At 39.9% G+C, this 27652-nt stretch overlaps 2 protein-coding genes across 4 annotated transcripts in view; one reads left to right on the top strand and one right to left on the bottom strand.

Annotated features, from left to right (window-relative positions):
• Nucleotides 1-27652, bottom strand: part of GKN2 (gastrokine 2) — a 326208-nt gene that overhangs the window by 22830 nt on the left and 275726 nt on the right. Inside the window, exon 1 of one of the 3 annotated variants that reach the window (XM_058683852.1) lies at nucleotides 26017-26752. The exons of the other annotated variants lie outside the window; for them this stretch is intronic. Coding sequence (XP_058539835.1) covers nucleotides 26017-26100 — 84 coding nt within the window. The 5' untranslated portion in view covers nucleotides 26101-26752. Of the gene's footprint in view, nucleotides 1-26016; nucleotides 26753-27652 lie in introns of those variants that run through there. 3 annotated transcript variants of the gene reach the window in all.
• GKN1 (gastrokine 1) lies at nucleotides 1639-7250 on the top strand. The gene is made up of 6 exons (XM_058683857.1): nucleotides 1639-1764; nucleotides 3705-3758; nucleotides 4088-4225; nucleotides 5178-5288; nucleotides 6197-6344; nucleotides 7002-7250. The coding sequence occupies exons 1-6, from the start codon at nucleotides 1753-1755 to the stop codon at nucleotides 7091-7093; spliced, it is 555 nt and encodes a 184-aa protein (XP_058539840.1). The 5' UTR covers nucleotides 1639-1752; the 3' UTR covers nucleotides 7094-7250.

Here is a 27652-nt window from a genome sequence, read left to right as displayed (position 1 = left end):
CCATGCTGTCCCCTCTTTGACTTTGCAGTGATGTGGCAGTTCCTAAGGCAGATGAAAATCTCTTCACATATGTCTTCACATATGCCTACTGATCTTTCGCAGCTAAAGGATAAGTTTGAAAGAAATTAGTGGACACATTAAAAAACAAAATCTAACCACAGCGATACTAATCCACTTACCTTTTCAAACAGGTGTTGCTAGTAAATCAAGATTTTTAACTATGTAACCCCATCCTAAGGTTCCAGTCCACACAGAAGAGGACAATCATGAACTCAAGAAGGCTTTCAAAGAGGAAACTTATTAATCAGTGATGACTGAAATACAGTTTTCCTCTTTAGCAAGTTGCTTTACTAGGTTCAGTGTATCAGAGAAGGTAGAAAAAAATAAAAACTTTAATTCAACCCCGAGACTGTTTTGAGCATTTCCTTGCTAGCCCAAGTGACAGTTTCTACTCTATGCTTCTGATGAAAACATTTTTTAATCATTTTAACATAATTTCTGAAAAGCAAGTTTTCTATAAGTGAATAAAAGAACAGAGATTGCTTTCATAGCTCCAGGAAAAAAAAGGAAGGTCCCCCTGAGATATGGGGAAGGTGTGTTGGGAGCAGTGGTATTTAAGCTGGGCTTTGATGAGTGAAAGGAAGTTTACTAACTAAAGAAAGCCGAGGGGGTAGTTCTCCAAGGTGGGAGAACAGCGTGTGCAAAAGCATAGAAGCATGAAACATCCTGAATATTCCAGCAATAGTGGGAACTCTGGTGTAGCTGGAATATAGGAGCTGTATCGCATGGAGCGATACAGCTGGGGGAGGGGCTTTGAAACATTATTAGGGACATTCTATGCCGTTCCAATGAGTATCATGTCCATCTCGCAGGCTGCCAGTGAACATTTCTAAGCTTCGTAGAGTCATGTTTATTTATAGATGTACTTTAGAGAGATAACTTTAGGGAAAATGGAGACGAATGTGCTGGAGTATGAGAGACTGGTGACCAGAGTGATTCATCACACAACTATTATAGAAGTTCTGGTGAAGGAAGCTGTAGGCAAGACCAGAGTTGAGAGGCACATCTGGGACCAAATGACATGGTTTAGCACCTGACTGGATGTGGTGGTCAGAAGAAATTGCTGAAGACAGCCCCCAGGTTTACTGGCGGGAAGTACGGTACTCTCTGTGTACTATGTGTGGTACATGGAACCACTGAGAGAGCTCAAGATTGCAGAAAAGGGTGTAAGTTTGCTGGGAGTAGCTAGTAGAACATAGTTTGCTTAAGCAAAACCATCAGATGGGTTCGCATAAAGGTACAAAGAGGAAACCATTCCCACATCCTTATAGGAGCTATCTGCAAGGCCCAGCGTACCCACAATTTCTCATCTGCAGTCTTGTTTGATTTTAGGGATTATTCTTCTCCTGAATCTGAGTGATCCCAATACATAAAATGTCCACACCCACAGCTTCAGTTGACCCAGAGGCTATCATTAATCATATTGAGTTTGCGGTGATATCTTCAACTTCAACCAATGATGAGTCAGCTCAGCTCCATGTCAAAATGCCTTGCTGACCAAGGAGATATTCCCAAAGGCTTCCTGGTATGCTGGATCATGGCACAGATATGGAAGCTGGAGAAAGATAAATCTTTGACCCCACCTAGTCACACCTAGTTTGAGTAAAGCTGGTTAAGTACAAATATGAGAAGGGCTCTCATCTGAGTTCATACCTGCCTTCTTCTCCACTCCATTGCTTTGGTGAAGCCAAGATGAAGCTCACAGTGAGTAGATTTTTCCTTTTGAATTCATTATCTGATGGCTAGAGACTGTTAATGTTCTGAGCTAAGTGGGTCTGCTTCTTATGACAATCTCACCATAATGGAAAATTTATTTTGAAAAGAAAAAAAATCTCCTTTCTTTTCATTGAATTGTGGCAAGTAAAAACATCTCTGAGGGCAGCCATAGTTATACTGGGAGCAGACAGCTCTGTGAGCATCGTATACCATGCTATCTTAATAAAATTACCTTTCAGTTCTCCTTGTTCAGGTCTGGTCATAAAGCAAGCAGTCCCTAAGTCCTAGAAAATATCAAATCTTTCCCCACATTGCTGAATACCTCTTTTGACCAAACTCCTGAACATATTCAGGCAAGATAAAAGCTCATTATCAAATTAGATGGGTGAGAGACTTATTGTCACATTCTCTGCTGTGAAACAGAGGTCCAAGTGAGAAAGATTTGCTTGAACCCTGTCCATAGTCATTTACCCATGAAAATACCTGAAGCGTGAAGCTAGTACAGTCTCTCACCTATGGCTCCAGATAAAAAGCTAAGAGTGGAGTAGGTACACCGTGAAATTCCACCAAAGGAACTGGTGGTGCTGTGTGTCACTTATAACAAGATGCAGAGGGGCTAGAAACCCGATGAATATTTTCATGTTTCAACATACTAAACACTATGTTACAGCAGTGTCTGCTTCGTCGTGGAGTTGCAAATGTAACATAATTATCCAGAAATTAGTTCTAATAACAGCAAGGTCAAAAAAATTAAGAAAAAAAAAAGTTCCCAACCCGGGTCAGATCTGGTTTCTCTCCTGGTTCTGCCGTGAACAAGGGGTACAATCTTAGCCGATACAACCTTGGCCACGTTACTGAACATCTGAAGCTCAGTTTCCTCATATGTGAATGGATTGTTATGTACTAGAGGATCTCTAAAATTTCTCCCATCTCTCACCGTTTAGGAGACTAATTTTTACCTCCTTCTTAAGCTATCAGGAGAAAAATTAAGCAAATAAAAGAATTACCTTAAATCACCAGGGCAGATCTCAAACCATTTTGTCCCAGGTAAAGGAAATGAGAACAGGTACTCAGAATTGGGCCCCTGCATAAAGCTCCGTATTCTGACAACTAATGTCATGTACCCGATGACAAATGACTAACCTAGGTATCCCGGGACAGTTACTGACTGCCTTTCTGCTAACCACACTTGACAGCCGGACCTTTCCATCCTCGGTCTCTCAATAGCAACAGCTAGCCTGCTTACCAATCCATTGCTTTGAAAAAATTGTTTTAGATAAGAAGAGTCTTTTTTTATTAGGAGGTCGATGAAGGGAGGAAAGTATCCCAGATCAAAGAGGAAAATTAAATCGTTTTCAGACTTAATTCTCAGAATGTATATCCATCTTCATGTTGTATATGCTATTCATTTTCAAATGTACTTTTCAATGTACTGATACTACATCAGTTTTTTATAAGACCTACATTGACAATTATTATTTTTCTTTTTTTTAAAAAATGTTTATTTATTTGGAAAGAGAGAGAGTGGGTGTGAGCAGGGGAGGGGCAGAGAGAGATGGAAAGGATCCCAAGCAGGCTCCGCACTGTCAGCACAGAGCCCGACATGAGGCTTAAACCCACAAACCGTGAAATCATGAGCTGAGCCGAAACCAAGAGTCAGATGCTTAACTGACTGAGCCACCCAGGTGCTCCTACATTAACAATTCTAAAACTATATACCACAATAACATGATTACTACAGTAATTAAGCTATAATCTTACATTATCATTAAAACTTTCTATGGTTGAAAAAAAATACAAGGTCAAAGAAGAAAGACAGATCATTTGACAGAGTGGTAAAATCGGTATTTTTTATAAGCTTGGGTAGAGAAAGAAGAGGACATTGTTTTGCCATGCGATAGTAAACCAATGTTATTTATGATTTTTAGATTGTCTTTGCCGGACTTCTTGGAGTCTTCCTGACCCCAGCCCTTGCTTTCACTGTAAGTATTACACTTTTTATTTTTAAATTTTTTTTTCAACGTTTTTAATTTATTTTTGGGACAGAGAGAGACAGAGCATGAACGGGGGAGGGGCAGAGAGAGAGGGAGACACAGAATCGGAAGCAGGCTCCAGGCTCCGAGCCATCAGCCCAGAGCCTGACGCGGGGCTCGAACTCACGGACCGCGAGATCGTGACCTGGCTGAAGTCGGACGCTTAACCGACTGCGCCACCCAGGCGCCCCAGTATTACACTTTTTAAAGCGTATTATTAAAATGCATTTGCAAAGAAATGTGGTCTTAAATCACCGTCAATTTCTTGTAAATTTCAGGATATCAACATTGGCGGTGCCAGCAACAGTGGTACAAGTGGGCAGCAGTCAGTGAGTGTCAACAATGAACATAATGTGGCCAATATTGACAATAACAATGGATGGGACTCCTGGAACGCCCTCTGGGATTACAATACTGTAGGTAGCCAACATGCAATTTCCGTTCTTTACAAATATGATGTTTCTTTTTTTATAACAACAACAAAAATGTCTGCTAACCATAAAAGAATTTAAAATAAAATAATTTCTAACTGCACATAAGCATAGAGTTGTAAGTCAAAGTGCCTACTTTGGTCACCCAGTTTCACTACTAGATATAACACTATTAATGTTTCCCACAATCAGTTAAAATTCAAAGCAACGAATTAGGGTCCACTATGCCCACAGAATTGTGGGGCTGTTAGACAAATACGAACAACCTTCTGCCTTCTCTCGAGATACCCTCAGTAATGAGGAAAAACCTGCACAATATTACTGCTCCCTATTTCAGTCTATCTTCAATTTCCTTCCAAAAAGCCAGAGATGGACATTTCACCTGTAACTCGAAAGAAAAAAACAAACAAAGGAAATGTAGGTGACAATATTAACTGGTAAGAGAAACATAAAACAAAAACCAAACAAAAACAACACTTGCCTCTGGTTAGGAGACCCACCTCTGCAATCACCAGCTTTGTATGTAACAAATTTTGTACTTTTAATAAGCCCATTCTTTATTGTTTCAGTTTTATCCATGTGGTCAATTAGCAAACTAATCCCTGCCTTACCTGTCTCCTAGAAATGTTGTGAAGATCAAATGAGACTCAAATGTGATAGCAATTTGAAGTTTATTTCAGCAAAACGGACATATGTAGAATGACTCCATGTTAGAACTTGAAGAGAGAGCAATGAGTTAGACACTAGGTTCTTACAAACGTTAGCTATAGACATGATTGCAAAACAGGGCCAGATCTGATGTTCTTATCTAGGTTCATCCTTGAGTTCTATTTCCCTCTGCTGGTAAAACTGATGTCTGATAAAAAACAAAAAAACAAAAAAACAAAAAAAACACCTCCTTGGAGAACCTACTTCCTCCTACCTTTTTCTTTAACAGAACTTTGCTGCGATCAGACTCTTTAAAAAGAAGGTATGCATTGTGCACAGAATGAACAAGGATGTCATGCCCTCTCTTCATACTCTTGATGCACTGGTCAAGGAAAAGAAGGTATAAATAAAAGTCTTTTTGATTTTGTTCAAGGGAGGTCTTTTGGTTGCCAGTAAATAATGAGGTCACAGTCATTTCCTCTTGACCACAGTACGTTGTAACGTGCAGCACAAAAAGGGAAGAGGAACTAGTACTTTCCTGAGGAGAGGCAGCTGCCACCACACTCAGTGCTGTGGCTCACACCTGCCTTTACTGTTCAAGGAGCAAAGCTCTGCTCAAGCCAACGGGAGCTGCCTGCACTTCTCCACTTGGAGTTACACAAAGTTACACAAAAGTTGGGTTGGGGTTATTAGATTTAGAAATAAAAATAGAGGATACCCAGTTAAGTTTGAGTTCCAGATAAACAATGGATAAGTTTTTGTTTTTGGTTTTTTTTAGCATAAGTATATCCTATGCAATATTTAGGACATACTTACACTGAAAAAATGATTTGTTTATCTAAAGTTTAAATATAACTGAGTGTCCTTTGTTTTACCTGGCAACCCTAGTTGGGTGGGGACAGAAGATGCATTGCTCTTTAAAATGTTTGCTTGAGTTCATATTTCTGTAACTGACAGATAGGTACCTTTCACCAACACAGTAGAGAAGATAAACTCCATTCTCAGAATCTGATTATTATATAGCTCAATCCAAAAAATGCCAAATGACCAAATGAGGTCCAAGCTTCAGAATAAATTTAGCCTCAGATTTCTGCTTTTATGAGAAACTGAGGTTTCACACCAGCTAAATCTTTTGGGACACAGAAATTCTGAGATACACGGGGTTGGAGTTGGCTCTTCAACTCCAACAGTCATTTTGATTATGAGAAAACGATAGCCAAGCAATACCCCGTATTGGCCTTGTACCCGTCCCTCATCAACAAACTACTGAGCTGGGCATTCATTCCCTCTTTTCCTTTCCACACTCAGCTTCAGGGTAAAGGACCAGGGGGACCACCTCCCACGAGTCTGATATACTCAATCAACCCTAAGAGAGTCAGTGATCTGGAAAAGTTAGGAAAACCCATCGCTGGCATGTGCAGAGGGATTCCAACATACACAGCTGATGAGATTGAAGGTAAGTAGGCTTTCTATGGTGCATTGTGAGTTATTGCTGCTGATATGGTCAGACTATTCTCGGGCATGTCTACAGAAGACACCGGTTACTTAGCACTTGCTCTGTGCTTTAAGTGTGTGAAATTATTAACTCCTGCCAGCAGTCTTATGTGATAGGTATTGTTATTCCCACTTTCTGGATGAGGAAACTGAGGCACAGGGATAGGTCACAAATCCTTTGTCTGGGTCAGTCCCACGCATTTTGGCGTTGGATTCTGTGCTCTTCACCATTTGGAAATACGACCTTTCAAGAGTGGATCTGGAGTTACCACAAAATATATTTAAAGTGTTGCATGAATTTCTCCGTGAAAAAAGAATGCTAATAGAATCTATTGACTTGTTATAGCTCATTCACTTAATTTCTGGGCCTTCAAAGAGTAACTTGCACAAAAACAAAGTATCCACCTACTTAACCTAATGGCAACTTTCCAGATCTCTGAAGTGATTGATTTAATCTAAATAGATAGATGATAGATAGATGGATAGATAGATAGATCTTGAAATCTGTGCATAGCTAGTTTGGAAACTGTAACCCCTTCCCCCCCCCCCCAAAAAAAAAGTCCTTGAAAAGACATTGATATCAGTTTCTTTTCTTTTTCTTTTTTTTTTTTTAAATCAGGGGCAAGCCTGTTCTTTGACTCAAAAGCATGCCTCCGTGCTGATATACTCTGGGTTCTGAGAATTTCCTTATGTGGAGAATTGGAGGTGTAAAAAGAAAAAAAAAAGTCACTTTGAATTTAATGATCAGAATATTTTATGCAAAAAAAACCACATTGGGTTCTAAAGGTTTTTATCATGTCATTCTGAAATGTATTCTTCCAGTTATGTTTGGTTTCTTTAACTTTCAATAAATCTACTCAGCACTAAATTCCTTATGATTTCTGTTTGGAATGCATAGGATCAAAAGTGCCATGTGGTGGTGGGTAGGCCGTCCAAGTGTATTAGACCCAACTGTTAGCCTATATTCAGGGCCTGTCCCTTATAAAGAACCCCTTCAGATGCTTTGGATACGACTAACCACGGTTCTGGGAATGAATCCAAGGCAATCTGACTGCTCTAAAAACTGTTCCACAGTTGATGTGCACAGTAACATTTCAGATCAGCAAGGGCAGAAATCCACTCACACAAGCTTACGCCAGAAAGGGAGGTTTACTGCAAGGATATTGGAGTATCTAAAATAATCTTAGGGCAAGAAAATCAAAGACACTGGAACCAGGAACCATATTGAGATCAAGACCCAAGTCTCCTCTCTCCTGGAAGCCACGTATTAGTTCTTCTCTGCTCCTCTTTAAATTCTGCTTCTCTCTTCAATAAACATTTTTTTTTTTTTTTAATATTCTTTAGGGGCGTCTGGGTGGCTCAGTCTGTTAAGCATTTGACTCTTGATTTTAGCTCAGGTCATGATCTCACAGTTCATGAGATCAAGAACCCAAGACCGGCTCTGCTCTACAGCACAGAGCCTGCTTGGGATTCTTTCTCTCTCAGCCCCTCCCCTGCTCTCTCTATCTCTCTCACTCTCTCAAAATAAATAAATAAATAAATAAACGTTTAAATTCTGCTTCTATCCTCTTTCAGTCTCGCAGATGGCTCTTTCCTTACTCATGCCAGAAGATGGCTGAGCCAAAATGTTAGCCTCACCTCCCATATTTCTACCTTTCCAGCTCAAGAGGTAATGTCTTATTCTTTTGACTCTCAATTCCAATTTTCCTTGACGCTGTTAAGTTCAAGGGCCCACAGCCTCCACTCACTGGCCAGTACAGATACAGCAATGCAGTCTCCAGTGAAGGAAAAAGATCTCAGAGAAAAATAGTCTCCGAATATTGTATGTGACGGTATGAAACTACCATTCAGTAAAAACAAACAAACAGGGGCGCCTGGGTGGCTCAGTCGGTTAAGCGTCCGACTTCGGCTCAGGTCATGATCTCACGGTCTGTGAGTTCGAGCCCCACGTCAGGCTCTGTGCTGACAGCTCAGAGCCTGGAGCCTGTTTCAGATTCTGTGTCTCCCCCTCTCTCTGCCCCTCCCCTGTTCACACTCTGTCTCTCTCTGTCTCAAAATAAATAAACGTTAAAAAAAAAATTAAAAAAAAAACAACAAACAAACAAACAAACAAAACCCAAAAACTCCTACGCGTACTTTTTAAATCCTGATGCCACAAGAGGATAACTAATCCATTCTAATGTTTTCAGATGGGATACCCCTAAATAGCCATAACAACAACAACAAAAAAATGAGGACACTGATTCTCGTCATTTGTAAAAATGCAACATTGACCAGGCCTTATTGGAAAGCAATTACAATAATTTTCTTTATTTTGAGGCAATTTCATTGATGTTCACATGATGTGTACTACCGGAGCAGTAGAAATTTCAAAGTACCCTGAAGCCATGAAATGAGGACACCCATCAAAGATCAAGGCTTAGATACTGCCCTATCCCTGTGATCGAGAGACAAAGAAACCTGCGAGTCACAAACTGGATACAGTGTCATGTATCTGACTTTTGGGAGCTGATGAATCCCATGTTTCCTAGAATTGTCTAGTCACTATTTCAGGATAGGAAATTAAATTCACTAGGAAGATACAACAATTCTAGATTATATACACCTCTCAGAATATATTACAGAAAAGTTATACAAATTACAGGAGAATTTAATAACCTAACTGTTCTAGTTAAAGATTTTAACACATATTTTTCAATGACTTACAGATAAAGCAGCTAAGGATATAAAAACATTCAACAAAATTAACCAGCTTATTTTATTTTTTTTTATGTAAAAAAATTTTTTTTAATGTTTATTTATTTTTGAGACAGAGAGAGACAGAGCATGAGCAGGGAAGGGGCAGAGAGAGAGGGAGACACAGAATGTGAAGCAGGCTCCAGGCCCTAAGCTGTCAGCACAGAGCCCGACGCGGGGCTCGAACTCACAAACTGTGAGATCATGACCTAAGCTGAAGTTGGACGCTTAACCGACTGAGCCACCCAGGCGCCCCAACAAGCTTATTTTAGTGAACATATGTATAACACTTCAGAATACATATTATTCTAAAGTACTTATGGGACATTTGCAAATACTGATCATATGCTAAGACAGAAGTCAGATCTCAAAAAATTTCAAATGATTGGCATTATGAAACACACATTTTTCTAACTTCAATTTCATTAAGAGAACAAATATTCCCTTCCAAATAAAACAAGATAGCTGCATTTGTTTTGAAATTAGGCAGCATATTTTTAAATAACAAATGAGCCAAAGAAGAATTATGATGAAAGTGGAATGCATTTGAAACTGTGCAATAAGGAAAGCAGTACGTAGCAAAACCTGAGTAGTGGCTACAGCAAAGGATAAAAGAAATATTATTGTCTGAAATGTTCTATTCATCAAAGAAGAAAAGCTGAAAATTGAGTCAAAAATTCAACTTTAAAAATGAGGAAAAGCATAAAATATCCAAAATAAGTAGGAAGAAAGAAGTATTATTGACAATATCAGAAGTTAATAAAATAGAAAAAAAATGTGCAATAGTTAAGACTCAACAAACAAAGTCAAAACTTGGTTCTTTGGAAAGGCATAAAATTGACAAACTTTAGATAGAATTGACCATAAATAAAAATAAATAAGTGGAATCTAAACAAAAACAAAAACAGGAGCTCCTCGGTGACTTAGTTAAGTGTCCAACTCTTGATTTCAGCTCAGGTCAAGATCTCAGGGCTCGTGAGATCGGGCCCTGCATCCGGCTCTGTGCCGACAGCACTTAGGATTCTCTCACTGTCTCTCTCTGCCCCTCCGTCTCTTTCTCTCTCTTATAAATAAGTAAGTAAGTAAGTAAGTAAATAAATAAATAAATAAACATTTGAAAAAAGTGGGGCGCCTGGGTGGCTCAGTCGGTTGAGCGTCCGACTTCGGCTCAGGTTATGATCTCACAGTCTGTGAGTTCAAGCCCCACGTCGGGCTCTGTGCCGACAGCTCAGAGCCTGGAGCCTGCTTCAGATTCTGTGTCTCCCTCTCTCTCTGACCCTCCTCCGTTCATGCTCTGTCTCTCTCTGTCTCAAAAACTAAGTAAATATTAAAAAATAAATAAATAAATAAATAAATAAATAAAAGAAAAAAGTAAAAAAAAAAAAAGCTTAAAAAACAAAACCAAAAACAAATGGATAAACAAACAAAAACCAGAATTAGATCTAGAACTACAGAGAACAAACCGAAAGTTGCCAGAGGGGTCGGGGTAGGGAACTGGACAACACAGAAGGGGAGGGGGTGGCCCAGGCTTCCAGTTCCAGGATGAATAAGTCACAGGAATAAAAGGCACTGCCTCAGGAAGACAGTCAATGATACTGTAACAGCAACATAACAGGACAGAGGGTAGCTGCACTTGCGGTGAACAAAGCATAATGTACAAACTTGTCAAGCTGCTGAGTTACACATCTGAAACTAATGTAACATTGTGTGTCAAGTACACTCCAATTTTTTAAATTAATTAATTAAAAAAAAGAAACACTAAAAAAAAGGAGATAATTCGCAAGCAATGCTAAAAAGGAAAAAAGGATGCTGAGCTACAGATGCCATAGATTTAAAGATGTTCATAAAATGATATTGTGAACACCTTTATATCAATGAATTTGAAAGCTTAAGTTGAATTTCTTTTTTTTTTTTAATTTCTTTTTGTTTTACTGTTTATATTTGGAAGAGAGACAGAGAGCGAGCAAGGGAGGGGCAGAGAGAGAGAAACAGAATCTGAAGCGGGCTCCAGGCTCTGAGCTGTCAGCACAGAGCCCGACGTGGGGCTCGAACTCACAAACCACAAGATCATGACCCGAGCTGAAGTCGGGCTCCCAACTGACTGAGCCACCCAGGTGCTCCCAAATTTCCTAAGAAATAACCTACCAAAGATCACCCAAGAAGAAATATAGAGCCTGAATAATTCTACAACCAGTAACGGAAATGGTTCAGAAGTTTAAAAACTTTACACAAGAAAATTCCAGACCGAGGTGGTTTTTATACTGAGATTTAACAAACATCGAAAATACAGATTATTCTAATCTTACATAACTATTCAAATGTATAGGTTTGGGAGGAGGGAAGAGCGGAGTACTCTCCAATGCATTTCAGGAGAATATGAGTAACTCAATTCCAAAACCTGACAAGGATTGTATGGGAAAAGAAAAATACAAGGCAATCTCTGTTATGAATACAGATTACAGATGCAAAATGCCTTAACAAACTGATAGCAAATGAACTGAGCCAAGTGTTGAAAAAATTGAATACAGCACGACTATGTTGGATTTTTCCTAGTAATGCAAATGGTCTGATACTAGGAAATTAATAACGTAATTTGCCACATTGAAAAATCAACAGACAACAATCTTATACCTCAATAGTAGCAAAAATAGTAATAAATAAACATAATAAAGTTAAATATTCATCATAATAAACAAGTATTCTCAGAAGACTTAGAATTAAAAGAAACTAATCTAAGATTATCTGAAAATAAAAACTACTGTATCATGTAAAACAATGAAAACATTCCTCTTAAGACAAGAAATAAGACAAATGCCCGTCATCAAAACTTCTAGAAACATTGTACTGAAAGTTAGTAAAGAAAAAAAAAATTAAATATAAAGATTCGAAAGGAAGGAGGGAAGAAAAAAAAAAACTATCCTTATGCCCAAATGACATAGTTTTCTGTGTAAAAATACAAACAAATCTGTAGATAATTTATGGGAATCAGAGCATTTAGAAACTTGCTATCAAATATGAGCTGCATACAAAATTTGCTATCAAATATGAGCTGCATTTCTATATATCAACAAACATATAGAAACTTTATTTTGTTTGGGTTTCTTTTTTAAATGCTTACTAATTTATTTTGAGAGAGAGAGAGCACACACGCACATACACAAGGGGGGAGGGAAGAAAAAGAGGGAGAGAGAGAATCCCAAGCAGGTTCTGTGCTATCAGCAGGGAGTCCGACATGGAACTCAATACCACAAATTGTGAGGTCATGACCTGAGCCAAAATCAAGAGTCAGATGACCAACCTAATGAGCCACCAGGCACCCCCAGAAACTTTATTTTGAAATAGTGTTTATATACCCGGAAAATATACGACAAAATTTGGAAAAAAATTACTTAATTTAAGTAATGTTTCTTAAGCAGTTTCTACATGCATAGCACTATTGCACACACTTGAAATCCATCAGCAAATAGAAATGCAAAGATCCTTGCCTCGTGTAGCTAATATTTTAGTTAAAGGAGGCAGAGATAAACAATCAATACAATTAAAATATAAATGAACAAATACATAAATGAACGGTGGGAAATTTGGTAGGATAGTATACTGTCCTACTATAGGCATGTAATACTATCCTACCAAATAGAAAATGACAAATACTAAGGGGAAAATGCAGAGCAGGGTAAGGGAAATCAAGAGTGACAGGAGGGAAGAGGCAGTTTGCAATTATTAACAGGTATGTAGGATAGGCGTCATTGAAAGGTGACATTTGAACAAAGACTGAAAGAGATTAAGCAGTTAGCCATGCCAATATTTCTGGAAAAAAAAAGCATTATGGGCAAAGGAAATAGTGCTACATGCTAAGACAGAAGTGTGTCTGGACAAATTAAAAGTACAGCGTGGAGGGCACCTGGGTGGCTCAATCAGTTAAGCATCTGACTTTGGCTCACTTCATGATCTCCCAGTTCATGAGTTCGAGTCCCATGTCAGGCTCTGTGCTAACAGCTCAGAGCCTGGAGCCTGCTTCAGATTCTGTGTCTCCCTTTCTCTCTGCCCCTCCTCTGCTCACACTCTGTCTCTTTCAAAAATAAAAAAATTAAAAATAAATAAATAAATAAATAAATAAATAAAATAAAAGTACAGCATGGAAGTCAGTGTGGCTGAGGAAAATAAGTGAAACAGAGAGCAGAAGGAGATGAGAGCAAAGAGGCAATCGGGGACCAGATTGTGAGGAGTCCTGTAGGCCAGTGTTAGAACTTCAGGTATTATCCTGGGTAAAAGAGGGAGACACTGCAGGAATTTGAGCCAAGATAGGATATGATCTTACCAAGTAATATATTAAGCAAAATATGTGCTATACTGCTCTGGAAACTTTATTGAGAGATATTAATGTAGACTAAGTAAATGCAGAGAAACCATGGCTATGAATTAGAGGACGTGTTACTAAAAGAATGTGAGCTCTCCCTCAATCTATAGATTCAAAGTGATTCAAAACAAATTCCCAGCAGGCCAAGTGTGTGCATGTGTATGTGTGGACATAACAAGCTAAATTTATAATATGCATTCAAGATCAAGGGGCCAGTTGGAAGACAATTCTCCATGCATCCTTGATGGTTCTATACATCTTATGAGTAGAAGCACTGACTCCTCTTTGTTCTCAACTTTTTTTTGCAAGGATGTTTGTATGATAAGCAGTCTTGGAAAATAGTGATAGTGTCTCTTTGGAGAGCAAAAAGTAGGCATGTTTACTGCCTATTATAAAATATTTGAGTTCTATAAGCTTACACCCTACTATGTAATATACCCCACAGTGTGTGCAAGCTTCCCTCTGGGAAGCTCATGGACATGCACTGCCCTGTGAAGCTCATGGACAAGGAACCCTGACACAGACATGCTCCGGTGCAAACTACTTGCTGGGCTGTGGCTAACAAAGTCCTTTGTGTCTTAGCCAGGGGGCTCATGTCTTCTGTCGTCAACCATGAAACTGCAGCAGGCAACTTTACAGCTTTCAAGTAGGGTAAAATCTCAGACCCTTCTTGAAAGGGTCAAGAATAGCCAAATTACTGCCGTAGAACAACAAAATGGGTGAACTTGACCTACCATAATTATCATAAAGACATAGTAGTTAAGACAATGCAATGTGAGTACTGGGATATACAAATATATCAGTGGAATAAAATAGAAAGCCCGCAGATAGATCCACACATCTATAGGTGACTGAAATAGGATATAGACTGCCTTCCAAGTCTGTGGGGGAAAGATGGGCTTCTTCCATAAGTGATGTTAAAATAATTAGGTAGCCATATGGAATACAAAGAAATGGGAAAATACCACCACACACCCTGCCTTATACCATATATTTAAAAAACAATTTCATGTATGTTAAAAACCTAAATAAAGAAGGCAAAATAAAAAGCCTTAGAAGATAATATAGAACAATAACTTCAGGACTATTGACAGAGGGAAGGATTTGCTAAACTTTACAGAAAAAGCTCTAGCCATAAAGCAAAATATTAATAGATTTCTCTACATTAAAGATAAGAGTGTCCTTTTATCCATAGACACCAAAAATACAGCAGAAAGATAAGCTGCTGTAGAGATATATGCAACACATAAAGTGGATAAAAGTTCATTTAAAAAATTTCATAAAGAATTCCTACATATCAACAAGAAAAAGATGAATAAGAAGTAGAAAAGTAGATACAGGTATGTTTCTAGAAGAGGAACCCTGGATGGCGAATCTAGACAGGAAGAGATATTAACTTCATTATTAATAAGAAAAATGCATATTTAAATCATAGCGATAGATCATGTTATATGCAACCTATTGGCAGTTGAAAAAGTCTAGTATCGGGTGTTGGAGGGGGGTACAGAGTAACAGTACATGGCCAAGGCAGGCATGAATTGGCATAACAATTCAGCATTGTCCAATAACCTGAAGATATGAATTTCCTGCGATCCAACACTACCACTTTTAGGTATAGACCCCAAAGAAATTCTTGCCTATGGGCATCCAGAAACATGTACAAGAATGCTCATAGCAGCAGTGTTTGGAACAGCAAAAAAACTAGAAACAATCTGAATCTTTGCCAATAGAAGCATAGATAAATAAATTGTGATATGTTTACTTAGCAGAATACTAAACATCACAAAAAGAAAACCAAATTAATCACAGCCATACACAACAACATGCATGACTCTCTGGAAAACAATGTTGAGCCTGCCAAGCAAATCCTATTTACATAAAGTTCAAAAACATGCGAAACTAAACAACACATATATTCTATTTTAGAAATACCTTAATATGCGGTAAAACTATGACACAAAGCAAGGGAATGCTAACACAGAGCTCGCTATAATTGTGCACCCCTGAGGGGGATGGAAGGGTCCATGGAGGGGCAAATGGAAGGCTTCCAAGGTAACGGTAATGCCGTCCCTCTCCCTCAAATTAGATCGAGGGGAGGGGTGTTCGTGGGTATATGCTGTGTCATTATTCTTTATACTCGGCCTACATTCCTAAATAGTCTTATGCACTAACTCAAGACTTAAGGACAAGTTTTAAAAGTTAAAAGCACAAGAAGTAAGATAATGTTACGAAGACAAACAAGGGGTACACCTTTGGGGAAAGAACTGCCCTTTCTTTCCAACATAAAGCAGAGACCTCTCGCCTCTTGCTCAGCTCTGAGGCTTGTGGTTCCGAACACGCAGCGTTTGAGTCACGTCCCTGGAAGAGTCAAGTAAGCGAAAATGTGTTCACTCAGCACCAGGATGCCAAGAGGTCCGTGGAGAGAGGCCACCGTCCCTGTGCTGTGCTAGTGCCAAGCCTGCCCTCTGCAAGGCTCGAAATCGCTGCTTGGAAGCTTGTCACACAGGTTCCCATTTGCAGTTTTGTCTGCCTTGTGGATAACCCAAGTGACTCATACCGAACTTTGGCTCGCCCTATGCGCCTCGGCCCACTGGGGTCAGGAAGAGATGTAGGGAGCATGCAGGGCTGGCTTGCAGGGTCTTCAGAAGTTTTAGTGACTTCATAACCCCAAGAGGCACCAGAGAGGAGCAGACAATATCCTGTTACAAGCCCTTGCCCATTATTAGAATATCTTTCTGGACCTCCTCCCAACTGCACTTCTGATGTAACTGAACAGTTTAAACCAAACCTCCGGCGACTGATCCTTCTAGAACATCAACGAATAAATTTTAACCTAAAGTCAAATTTTCCAAGGAACTTTCATATCAAGAGACACATACATCCATTAACTTATTTTTACACTCACCAGATATCCAAAATAACCAATCAAGAATATCAGGAAGTACAACCAAATTAGAGCGAACGTATGCCAAACCTTACAGTTAAATCACTGCTACCCAGATGTTCAAATTAGGCTTTCATCATCCTCTTTCCTGGTGTTGCTTTGGTCCACAAGATTCAAATCAGACAATAAAAATCATGGCTCGGCCCCCTTAACTAAGAGCATTATCAATAGCACACCCCATTTCAACTCTATGCCATTTATCTATCTATCTATCTATCTATCTAACAAGTATTATTGAGCACCTCCTATGTGATAGACTTTTCTAGGCATAGAGATAAACTATGGGGAGAAAGCAATTAAAGTGCCTGACTTCACAAAGTTTACATCCAGTGGTGAAGAGAAACAATAAATACATAAGTACACAATACGAATAATGATGAAAACTCTTAAGAAGGGAACAGAATAATATGAGGGAAGAAGAACCATCAATAGAAAGTTGAGATGGGGGAAGGTTGCTGTTTTGTACTAGACAGGCAGGTGTATAATAAAGAATTTGGCTGGCCCCTGTCCCAGTTTCCTGGGAGGTGTTTTTTAAGTGATTGAGCATCTTTGTTATTGGGTAGTGGTCCTCTCAGGCCACACCTGATAATTTATCTTAATGATGTGACTCAGGACCAGAGCAAGTTATGCCAGAAAGATTAACTATGTGATTAGACAGTTGGGTCTATAAGTCACATGTTAACAGCCAGGAGGCTAGAGACTGAGTCACATGACCAGTGATTTAATTAATCATCCCTATATAATGAAACCCCAATAAAAACCAGGGACACCAAAACTCAAGTAATCTCCTCTGGTTGGCAATAGTCCACGTCAATGTCATGAGGGTGACAATTTTGACTATTGAGAAAAGCAAAGGTATTAACTCTACTGAGAAAGGACAAAGAAAGCTTCCCAAAACTTGCCTTATGCATCTCCCTTTGGCTATTTCTGCTTTGCATCCCATTGTTATAATAAAACTGTTATAGTAATAATGCTTTGCTGAGTTCAGTTGTTCTAGTGAATTATTGAATCTGTAGGGGCAGTGGGAACTGCTAAATCTGTAGCCAGCTGGTCAGAAGTGAAAAATGACCCAGAGACTCTGGAACTCAGAACTTATATCCAAAGTGAAGTCATTCTTATAGAGATAATAAAATGTACAAATTTAACCATGTTGCTTTCTTTATTACATCATTTATAGTCCATCTCTTCCACCTCCCCTGCCAATTGTATTGGCTAGAACATTAGGAGAAATATAAAATACAAAGCTAATAGCAGATATACTCAACTTATACCTCCATTTTTTTCACCATTAAACAGCATGCTAACAATCAGTTTGTCAAAGATGCATTGTTTTGTCTCATTTATGTAATAATTGTTAGATTGCCTTAACTTGGAAAAAAAGAAATTAATAAGATAACTCTAAAAAGTTTATATTTGGAATGAACTATCTTAAGTGATATAGGAGAATAAAACCTTGGTCAAATAGGAAAATGTTTTTATGATTTCAGTATCGTTAAAAAGTCTATTTCACAAAGCAAGATAAAACATGTAACTTAATCAGAAATGGGTCACAGCTTCTAATGAATTGTTCTTACATAATTTGACTGGCCTGTTATGGGGCAAATAATGGCTCCCTGATCATATCTCAAAGTACCATACTTAAACCCCTCTTCCAACATTAGCAAAATTCCAATCTTTTTATCTCTATGGGGTCTTTCCCCTTCTGTATCTTGACTGTGCTGGGGGTGTACTCACATTAAAGAGTTTTATTGGTTACTCTTAACTTCTGCATGGAACCAGAGCCCCAGACATGCCTCACTGAGCCTAGAAGACTCTTCTATGGCTACTAGAACTTACTGAATTACAACCACCACTGTGCCCAAACAGGAGGTCTGGTTTGATGTGAAAATCTGGATACTCAAAAGAGGTATCTTTGTCTGCTCTCGCTTGCCACCCACAGTGGAGTCAGTGCTCAAAGCTGATTCTTCTGAAACTTGTAACTGTCCAATGTGAGGCTAAGGCTGAACCTCCAGCTCTGCCAAGGTTTGGCTCCTGGTGTAGATTCCTGCTGAAGCTGCAATATAGTTCATCCAGATGACTTCTACAACCAAGTATGTGTCATCTAAACATTGGGCTCTGCTCCAAACCAAAGAATTAGCTCTAGGGTTTCTTTATTAGTTCTTCGCTTCAGTTTTATAATTTATCAAATTGTGCTTTTCAAAATATTATTTGGTAATTCTTACTCCCCTTAAGTTTATTTTGTTCCTTTCCTAAATTGTTGAGTTGGCTACTGAATTTATTTTTGCCTTTCTTTTCTTGGTTAAAGAATACAAAAATTTACCATTATTAATTTCTTCCTATCTGTAATTTGACCTCCTTCCTTAATGTTTGATATATATTCTTGACATTATAGTTATTTATTTAAATAACCAATAATTACATTTTTATTTCCTCATTGACAAAAAGACAGTATCTTGAATTCTCAGTTTTTTATATGTTATTTGTTCTTTAATTATTAATTTATAGTTTTATTTCATTGTGGTAAATGAATGTACCCTGTGAAATTTCTACTAACTGGAATTAAAAGAGTTTTTTTTTAAGCCTAGGCTATTAACAACTTTTGAAAACATTCCAGGAATGTTTCTTTTTTTCTTTGTTTTTTATTTTATTTTAGAGACAGAAAGTACATGTGCAGGCAGAGGGAGAGGGAGAGAGAGAATCTTAAGCAGGCTCCACACTCAGCAGGGAGCCTGACATGGGGCTCAAACCCATAACACTGAGATCATAACCTGAGCCAAAATCAAGAGTCAGATGCTCAACTGACTGAGCCACCCAGGCTCAGGCACCCCCTTGAAAAAGAATGTGTGTCAGCTCCAAGATTCAGAGTAGAATGCAGAGTTATACAAGGTGGATCCCTTGAACATGGTTTGACTCAGTGACTTGCTTCTAATAAACAGAGCATGGAAAAAGAAAAAGAGTAACTTTACAGACACCACCTTAATTAACTAAGTGATCATGGTCGACATCACCAGTCATGTTGATATCATGCACCCTCTGATATGATGTGTCTTTCACCAGTCTGGTATTCCTCCCCCAAATCCATAACCCCAGGACAATCATAAGAAAACATCAGACAAACCCAAACTAATGGACGTTTTGCAAAGCATCTGGTCGCACTCTTCAAAGTTGTCAAGGTCTTTGTATTCGTTTTTCAGAGCTGCCACAACAAATGTGGCTTAAAATAGCACGTATTCAATCTTTTATAATTTTGGAAGCCCAAAGTCTGAAATCAAAGTGTCAGCAGGGTCACCTCCTTCCAAAGGCCGTAGGAAGAATCCCTCCTGGCTTCTTCCAGCATCTGGTGCTCCTGGTATTGCTTGGCTTGTGTCTGCATCACTCCAATCCCAGCCTCTGTCTTCAGGTGGCTTTCTTCCTTCTGTTTCTATGTCTCAAATCTTCCTTTCCTTTCTCCTATCAGGACAGCAGTCATTGGACTTCAGGTCCACCCTAAATCCCAAATGATCTTATCCTAAGATCTTTAATTACATCTGTAAAGACTCTTTTTCCAAATAAGATCATATTCACAGGCATCAAGGGTTAGAGAGTGGCCATATCTTTTTGGAAGACCCAATTCACTCTACTCCAAGGAGTAGGAGAAACTCTGACAGATTGCAGGAGACTAAGGAGATAGATGAGTCAACACAATGTGGGATCCTGGATTGGATCCAGGGACAGAAAAGGGACATTAATGGAAAAACTGGTGAAAGCTAAATAAACTCTGCTGGTTAATTAATAATATTATGGCAATGTTAGTTTCTTAAATTATTTAATGTCATCTTTTTAATATTGCCTAAACATCAATTTCATGCTTCTGATCATCATGTTCTCTGAAAGATGTTCAGAAAGATGCTCTGAAAGATCATCATGATCTCTGAAAGATGTTCATTTATATCAGAGGAAGCTAAGTGAAGGGTATATAGGAACTCTCTGTACTATCATCACACTCCTCTAAAAATCTAAAAGTATTTGGAAATTAAAATTTTTAAGTGATAATATTAGACTATTTTATTAAAAGATAAAGACTCAGATTTTGTTTAAAAATCCAGGTAGTGGGGCGCCTGGGTGGCTCAGTTGGTTGGGCGTCTGACTTCGGCTCAGGTCATGATCTCGCGGTCCGTGAGTTCGAGCCCCGCATCGGGCTCTGTGCTGACAGCTCAGAGCCTGGAGCCTGTTTCAGATTCTGTGTCTCCCTCTCTCTCTGACCCTCCCCCATTCATGCTCTGTCTCTCTCTGTCTCAAAAATAAATAAAAACGTAAAAAAAAAATCCAGGCATTAGACAAGAAGAAACTAAAAGAAATACTGATACATGGAAAAAAATGGCAACAATATAAAAGTACATTTTAAATAATAAAGTTGGGGGTTAATATTATTGTCAAAAAAGTACAATTTAGGGCAAAATCAGTAAATAAAATAACAGGAAGTCATTTATGATGCTAAAATATGCAATTCACATTGAAGACCTACCAATCGTAACATTTATTATAGACCAAATTATGCAGATTCAAAGTATATAAAACAAACAAAAAACCCTGTTGGAAATGCTAATAGAAGTCAGCAAAACTACAAAAGAGGGGAGACCTCATCATACCTATCATTTTTGACAGATCAAATACCCAAAAAGAAAATACGAAAAACTTTAATATTTAGGTGTTTTCACCTGGACATGGAATCACCATGAAATGCAGACTCATATAAATATCTGCAACCAATAGTGGGAATAATATGAGCATTGGTGACGATTATCCTCAAGTGGCAAACATTTCCTGATAGAATTCTAAACTAAGAAAGTACTGTCTTCCTTCAATTTACACCCCTTCCTGCAAGTTACAGTGCCAACTAAGTGATTACAAAGTATCTTTATGTTTAAAACAAATAAGTATCCAGACTCAGAAAACCATAAACAATCACAAAGGACAAGTCTTCTCGGCATGTGCTATTAAGAACAACTGAATGGGGGCGCCTGGGTGACTCAGTTGGTTAAGTGTCTGACTTTGGCTCAGGTCATGATCTCTCAGTTTGTGAGTTTCAGCCCTGCATTGGGCTCTGTGCTGACAAGCTCAGAGCCTGGAGCCTGCTTCAGATTCTGTGTCTCCCTCTCTCTCTGCCCGTCCCTTTCTCGTGCTCTGTCTCTCTCTCTCAAAAACAAACATTAAAAAAAAATGTTTTTAATGAAAATTTTAAAAAAAGAAAAAAATGAACTGAACAGAGTTCACAGAGCATCCCTCCAAATGACTTTAGTATGAGTTTCCCCCAATTTAATTTTGACAAATAAAATTCCCCTACAATTTTCTTTTCTTCTTTTTTTTTCCCTTAACTTTCTTCATATGTGTTACCTGTGAGTAGTAAGGAGGAAGCTCCAAAACACAGCCTTAGAATGGTTGGGATATTTCAGTTGGGCACAAGGTTTTCTTTTTATGTCTTACTGCTTGAAGTTACCTGGGTCTTCTAATCAATAGGATTCTCTAGTTAGGGGATCATTGAAGCAATCGACATACTTGTTTTCTTATCATACTTTACCTGGTTGACCTGAGTGTGAAACTCCATCGCACTCTGTATGTCTTTTACTCTTGAGAACTCTGAAATAGCTGGCAGAACCATGCTTTGCCCCAAAGCACCTGCTCTCAGCTCCATCCTCCGCCATTCTGAAAATGGCAGTTTTTGCATTGGGATAGAGATCTGGCCAGAGGCAGCCTTGGTTCTAGAAATGTCCACACTCCACCAGATGTTTTCTTTACTAGGCTTTGGTGGTAGTGCTGAAGTTAGCTTGGGCACTGGGCTCTTCCCTGCCTGGAATGGCAGTTTTCATTACAACTCTGTGGTTGAAATGTCTTGCAAGCCATCTGAGTGAAATGGAAACTAGGTTTGTTACTGTAGTCAGATGTTCTTGGGCCAGCATGGACCCATTCCTGAATCATTTTTATATTAGAGATTTGACTACATCTAAATATGCTCCTCATTACACCTTCACTTCCAGCCTCCTGGATTTGGATATTTCTTTATATCCCATAAGTGCACTGTTTAGGCAATGTTTTCTTTTCTTTGCTGGAATCATGAATTGGTGGGTACTTCTCTCAGTCTGATCCTTTATCATACTACAGGTAACAACATCCTTCCGTCTTTTCTACTGCTAAAACCAACACTAGAGTTTGGAGGACTTGGGAAGGAGAGCCTTCATGGGGTTCCTGCAAGCATTTCTCGGATTAATGTCACAGCTAAGGAGACATTCAAGTATCAAATCCTCTAATGTAAATGTTATCATTTTCTTGAGGGGACTCTCAATGCTATGATTGGACTGAGGGGGTCTGGGTTCCTAATCCCTTCCAAGGACCCCAGTGGTCTGGAAGAGATTGATTGGCTTTCCCAAGGTCCATAGAGATAGATAGATAAGGTTTAGAAGTAACTCCTCTGTCTCTGAAACTCAATTTTTTGGATTATTTGGTCAGTTCAAAGGGAATCTGGAAGAGACAGGAGCCAATATATAGGCTTTCAATGCCACCTTGGACCAAGAGCTGAAAAGGAACCGGAGCCAATGTCAGATCCCACCAAGGCCTTGCCAAGGGGCTTTGAGGATGGCAAATGGCCAACGGGCCCAGAACCTAGGACAACCTGTGGTGACTCTGGAGCTGAGAGATGGGAGGGACAATTGTTAGAGCTGCTGATGTCTCTGTCTACAGGTCTTACCTGGCTTCAGTGGACAGTGACCATATTAGCATTGGCCTGAACAGACTGAGGCCAGATAACAATAGAGGTAAGCCCCAAATGCATTTAAAAAAATGTTTTAATGTAAAATAAGATAATTAAAAATCATCCTTCTGGGTTCTTGATATCCATTAATACGTTTTTTCCAGAAATATACAGATTCACTCACCCACTGGCAGTTTGATGAAGGTTTTATTTCTCCATCCACGGTGTCGTTTGCCCTTCATGGTGTTGGGTAGTTAAGGCAAGCATCATGATGCTTGAGTGGAAACTGAGCCCCCATGAGGTTAAAGGATCCATTCAGAACCAGGTAAAGGGATTTCTCTCACACACTTCATCACATAACATCATTCACTGAGAGAGCGAGCATGAGATGTGGAAAAGAGAACTTTAATCTGCATACATGTTAAAAGCCATGCTTAGATGAAAGCCAGCTCCTCTGTTTATTCTCATTGTGTACAGTATCAATGTTAGAGCTATAAATTCCCAATCACACACACACAGAGTTATTCTTTATGAGACCAACGCCTTCCCAGGGCGTTCTGAGTCTTTTAGTTAACCACACAAGGCAGTCAAATCAACAATGCTGTCTTTCATGCTTGAGCTCTGTAGACGGGCCCTCCCTCCTCAGCTGTTCATCTCTTCAGTGGAAATTCCTCAGGAAACAACAAAACTCAGTGCAGCATCCCCCCAAAACCACACACACCCCAAGATAAAAGTGCTCAGCAATCTTTAAGAACTTCCTAGGGAAGCAATACAGAGAGGAGCCTTCCCACTCAGCTCTCCTCCAGCTTCCCGCTACATGCCCACCAGGGCTGGGTAGGAGCTTGGTCACACTACCTTAGCCCATTTCCCGGAGTATCAGTGTAGCAGACAGTATGGGCTGCTAGATTAAGCCTAGCTGGATTTAAAAGCTGATCGGGGCCTCAGGGGGAAAAAAAGGAGCTAATAATGCCTACTCTATTACTCAACAATGACAAACAACCACAGAATCTGAGTAGCATTCAATAATAAGCATTTATTTTCACCCATCTATGGTCAGCTAGCTGGGAATTGGCTGACCTGGGCTGGGCTGGGCTGAACATCTCTGCTTCGAGTTATGAGTCCAGCTGGCTCTCCAGTCTGTTCCACCTGTCTGCTCCAGCTGGAAGAGGCACCACCTCCCTGGGAGGAATTCTCATGGTAAGGACAAAAGCACCAGAGAGCATAGCCAACCATACTCTCAGAAACAATGCAAGCATATTTCAAACCCCTGTTTGCCTGACATCTCCTATCTTTCCATGGGCCAAAGTAAGTCATATGACCAAGCCAAAAGTCAAGGAAGTACAGGGACGTACAAGCCCTGTGCTTTTGTACAGGGAGATAATAATCCCCTTGTGCATTTCTCATGTGAGAAGCACTGAAAGGTTACATTGCAAAGAGCTTGGATCCAGGGCCCAGTGAAGAATTGGAGCTGAAAAAAATCAATCTGCCACACTATTTTTTAGGGCTGTTGAAAATGTCAAATGTAATAATGTATGCAAAGATGTTGTTGCATCCTGAGCATTTAATGACCATTTGTTTCATTCCATTCCATACATACGCTGTTACTCTCTGACTGAAGTTTATTCAGGCCGCAGTAGATGCCTGAAATCTGGCCTCCATCAGTTCCTGACGTCACTATTTGGGCATGTTTTTCCTTGCCTCAAAAAGTAGAGCTTAATTCTCACTTTTCAGATCTAAGGTGACCTTAATGACTTCCCTTAACCAACAGAGAGAATCAGAAGTAATGCTCTGAGAATTCTGAAGGTCACATATAAGAAGACTTCCCACCTTTGCCTGAGTCCCTTGGAATGCTCACTCTTGAGCCACTTTCTCAGAGAACCCAGTCACCAAGAAGCCCATGCCACCTGTGGAGGACACATGTACACCTGAGCTCCCAGCCGGCAGCCGTCATCATTTGCTAGTCTTATGAAGGGGCCATTTGGACATCCAGCCCAGCTGATCCTTTCAATGGCTGCAGCCCAGCTGATACCTTGCTGTGACCACATAGGAGACCCCAAATTAGAGGTGCCCAGCTGAGCCCAAGTCAACCCACATTGCTGTGAGCAATGATAATCAATTTCCATTAAAGTCATTACATTTTGTAGCAGTAGGTGACCAGAACGCTGGCCAATGCTAATATCTCCACTGGCCACTGAAGTCAGGTAAGACCATGGTGGACAGAGAACCTGACACTTGATAATCTTCCCTTTCATCTCTGACGCACCACAGTTCACTCCTCGTTCTGGTCCTGCCTCCTTTTTACAGGACTGCCAACGTTTTAGCACTAGCTCAGCTCCTTCCCCAGCCATTTTACTTCAAAGATAGCGACAGTGTCCACAACGTGCGAAGTAAACACGATTTGTTTGGCAGAACTCAGGGACAAGTGGACACACACAGGTTCAGTCCTCCCAGGAGCTGAAAGGGGACGGCTGTTGAGAGTTCTGTAAGCATGTACATTTCCCCGTCACTCCTCCTACAGGAAGACTCAGCCTCAGATGGACTGAACTGACCCTTAAGGCTTTTGACTCGTAGACAGTCTTTGCCTTTGACCCCAAACATACTTACTGCCATATTCAAGAGGCACTCTGAGAAGCTGATTCTCCAGAATTCTACATTGACCTTTCCTGTTTGATATGAGCTCTGAGAAACACAGGCTGACTTATGCGCAGCCATACTGGGCTCCACGGAGTGTGTGACAGCACCAACAAGGCCCTGGTGGATCTGGCTGCCTCTCAGACTCCATGAGGCCTCACCCGTCAGACTGGGGGCAGGGGCGGGGGTGTCCACAGGAACCCATTGACATTCTTGGAACCTGATGCAATTAGAACGCTTACCTTCAAGGGGTTCTTCCCTGTTTGCTTGCTCTGTAGATCTGCTCTGCAGAGATGATTTTGCAGTAAAGAAAGCAGCAACCCCATGTTTGAATTCAAGGATGTTTGGCCCTGAGATAAGCCAAAAGAAGAAGCTTCTTCATCCACTTACCTAAACGCAATACAGTCATTTAAATGATTGAAAACATTTAGGTAGACTGTACAATGACGAGACAAAACCAATGTCCTGGCAGTAGAATAAAGAAATGTTAAAGTAAACACTCTGTTATGCCAAAGCACTGTGCTATAAATGGAATCCAGAAAGCAAGTTCCCAGGAACTCAAGTAGTGGATGAAAATTGCACAAAAAAGATTATCAGGTTTAAACTTAATCTTTCAAAACGTCTTCTGTTCCTCATCTTCCCTCTTACAGATTTGTCTGCATCCTGCACACCGTCTCAAAGGGTCACACGGTGGAAAGAGCATAGATGAAAAAGCACAGGCCTGCATCCCAGCTCTATTGCCTATGGGCTGCATAGATGTTTAGAGAAAGTTATTTGACCTCTCTGAGCCTCAGGTTTTCACTCATGAAATGAGGATCGTAATGTCGAAGTCATAGTTGTTATGAGTGTGACATGAAATACAACATCAGTGACCTCCTAGTAGAATTCCTGACATATACCAGTTCATTTCCTTGGCCCATGCTAACCTCTCCTTCTGTGCTCTGAAGGTCACCTTCCTCTTCATGCCAGCACTGCCTCTCTCCCCATCTCTCTCCCTGGTACTCTTTTTTTCTCCTCCTTCTTCTACCTCTCTCTCTCTCCCTTCCTCTCTCCCTCTCCCTTCCTCTTTCCCTCCCCCTCCCTCTCTCTCCCTCTTTCTCTCTCCTTTCCTCTCTTCCTCTTTTCCTCTCTCTCCTCCCTTCCCTCTTTTCCTCTCTCTTCCTCTCCCTCTCTCCCCCACCCTCCCTTTCCCTCCTTCCCTCTCTTCCTCTCTTCCTCACTCTCCCGCCTCCCTCTCTCCTTCCCTTCATTTTTCTCCCTCCTACCCTCTCCCTCCCTCTTTTTCCCTTCTTTCCTCCCCTTCCCTCTCTCTCCCTCTTTCTCTCTCCCTCCCTCTCCCTCTCTCTCTCCCTCTAACCCTCAGCTGATACATTCCCTTCCTTCCTTCTCCAGTCCTGAATAGCAACTAAAGCAATCTCCCAACTTAACAAAAAATCACATAAATGAGCAAACACAAAATCTCCTTCAACCTTGCAGGAGTGTTTCTTTCCCCCTCCACCTCCGTTACCCCAGCCGTTACCCCTTTACAGCTACACAGTTAATCTGTGACTAACTACATCCACGGTCTCTCCTTCAATTTACTCTTTTTGTTTCCCAAACTATTTGATTTGTAAAACTTACTTTTGTGCTCTTATCTACATGAATATTTTTCCTACTTGCCATCATAACCTACATATATTCTAAATGTTTCATGTAATAATGCACCATGAACACTTCCTCATGTTTTAGTCTTCATGTGTTTTATTTTTAATAGCTGAGTAATATACCATTTTGTTAATGATCCAAAACTTTTTATTTATTTTTATCATATTATTTTTTTTTATTTGAGAGAGGGAGAGAGAATCTCAAGCAGGCTCCACGATCAGTGAGAAGCCAAAC

This window comes from Neofelis nebulosa, chromosome 9 (genome assembly GCF_028018385.1).
Source record: "Neofelis nebulosa isolate mNeoNeb1 chromosome 9, mNeoNeb1.pri, whole genome shotgun sequence".
Taxonomy (NCBI): domain Eukaryota; kingdom Metazoa; phylum Chordata; class Mammalia; order Carnivora; family Felidae; genus Neofelis; species Neofelis nebulosa.
Note: the sequence above shows the minus strand (reverse complement) of the source record. Positions and strands in the feature narration are given on the sequence as shown.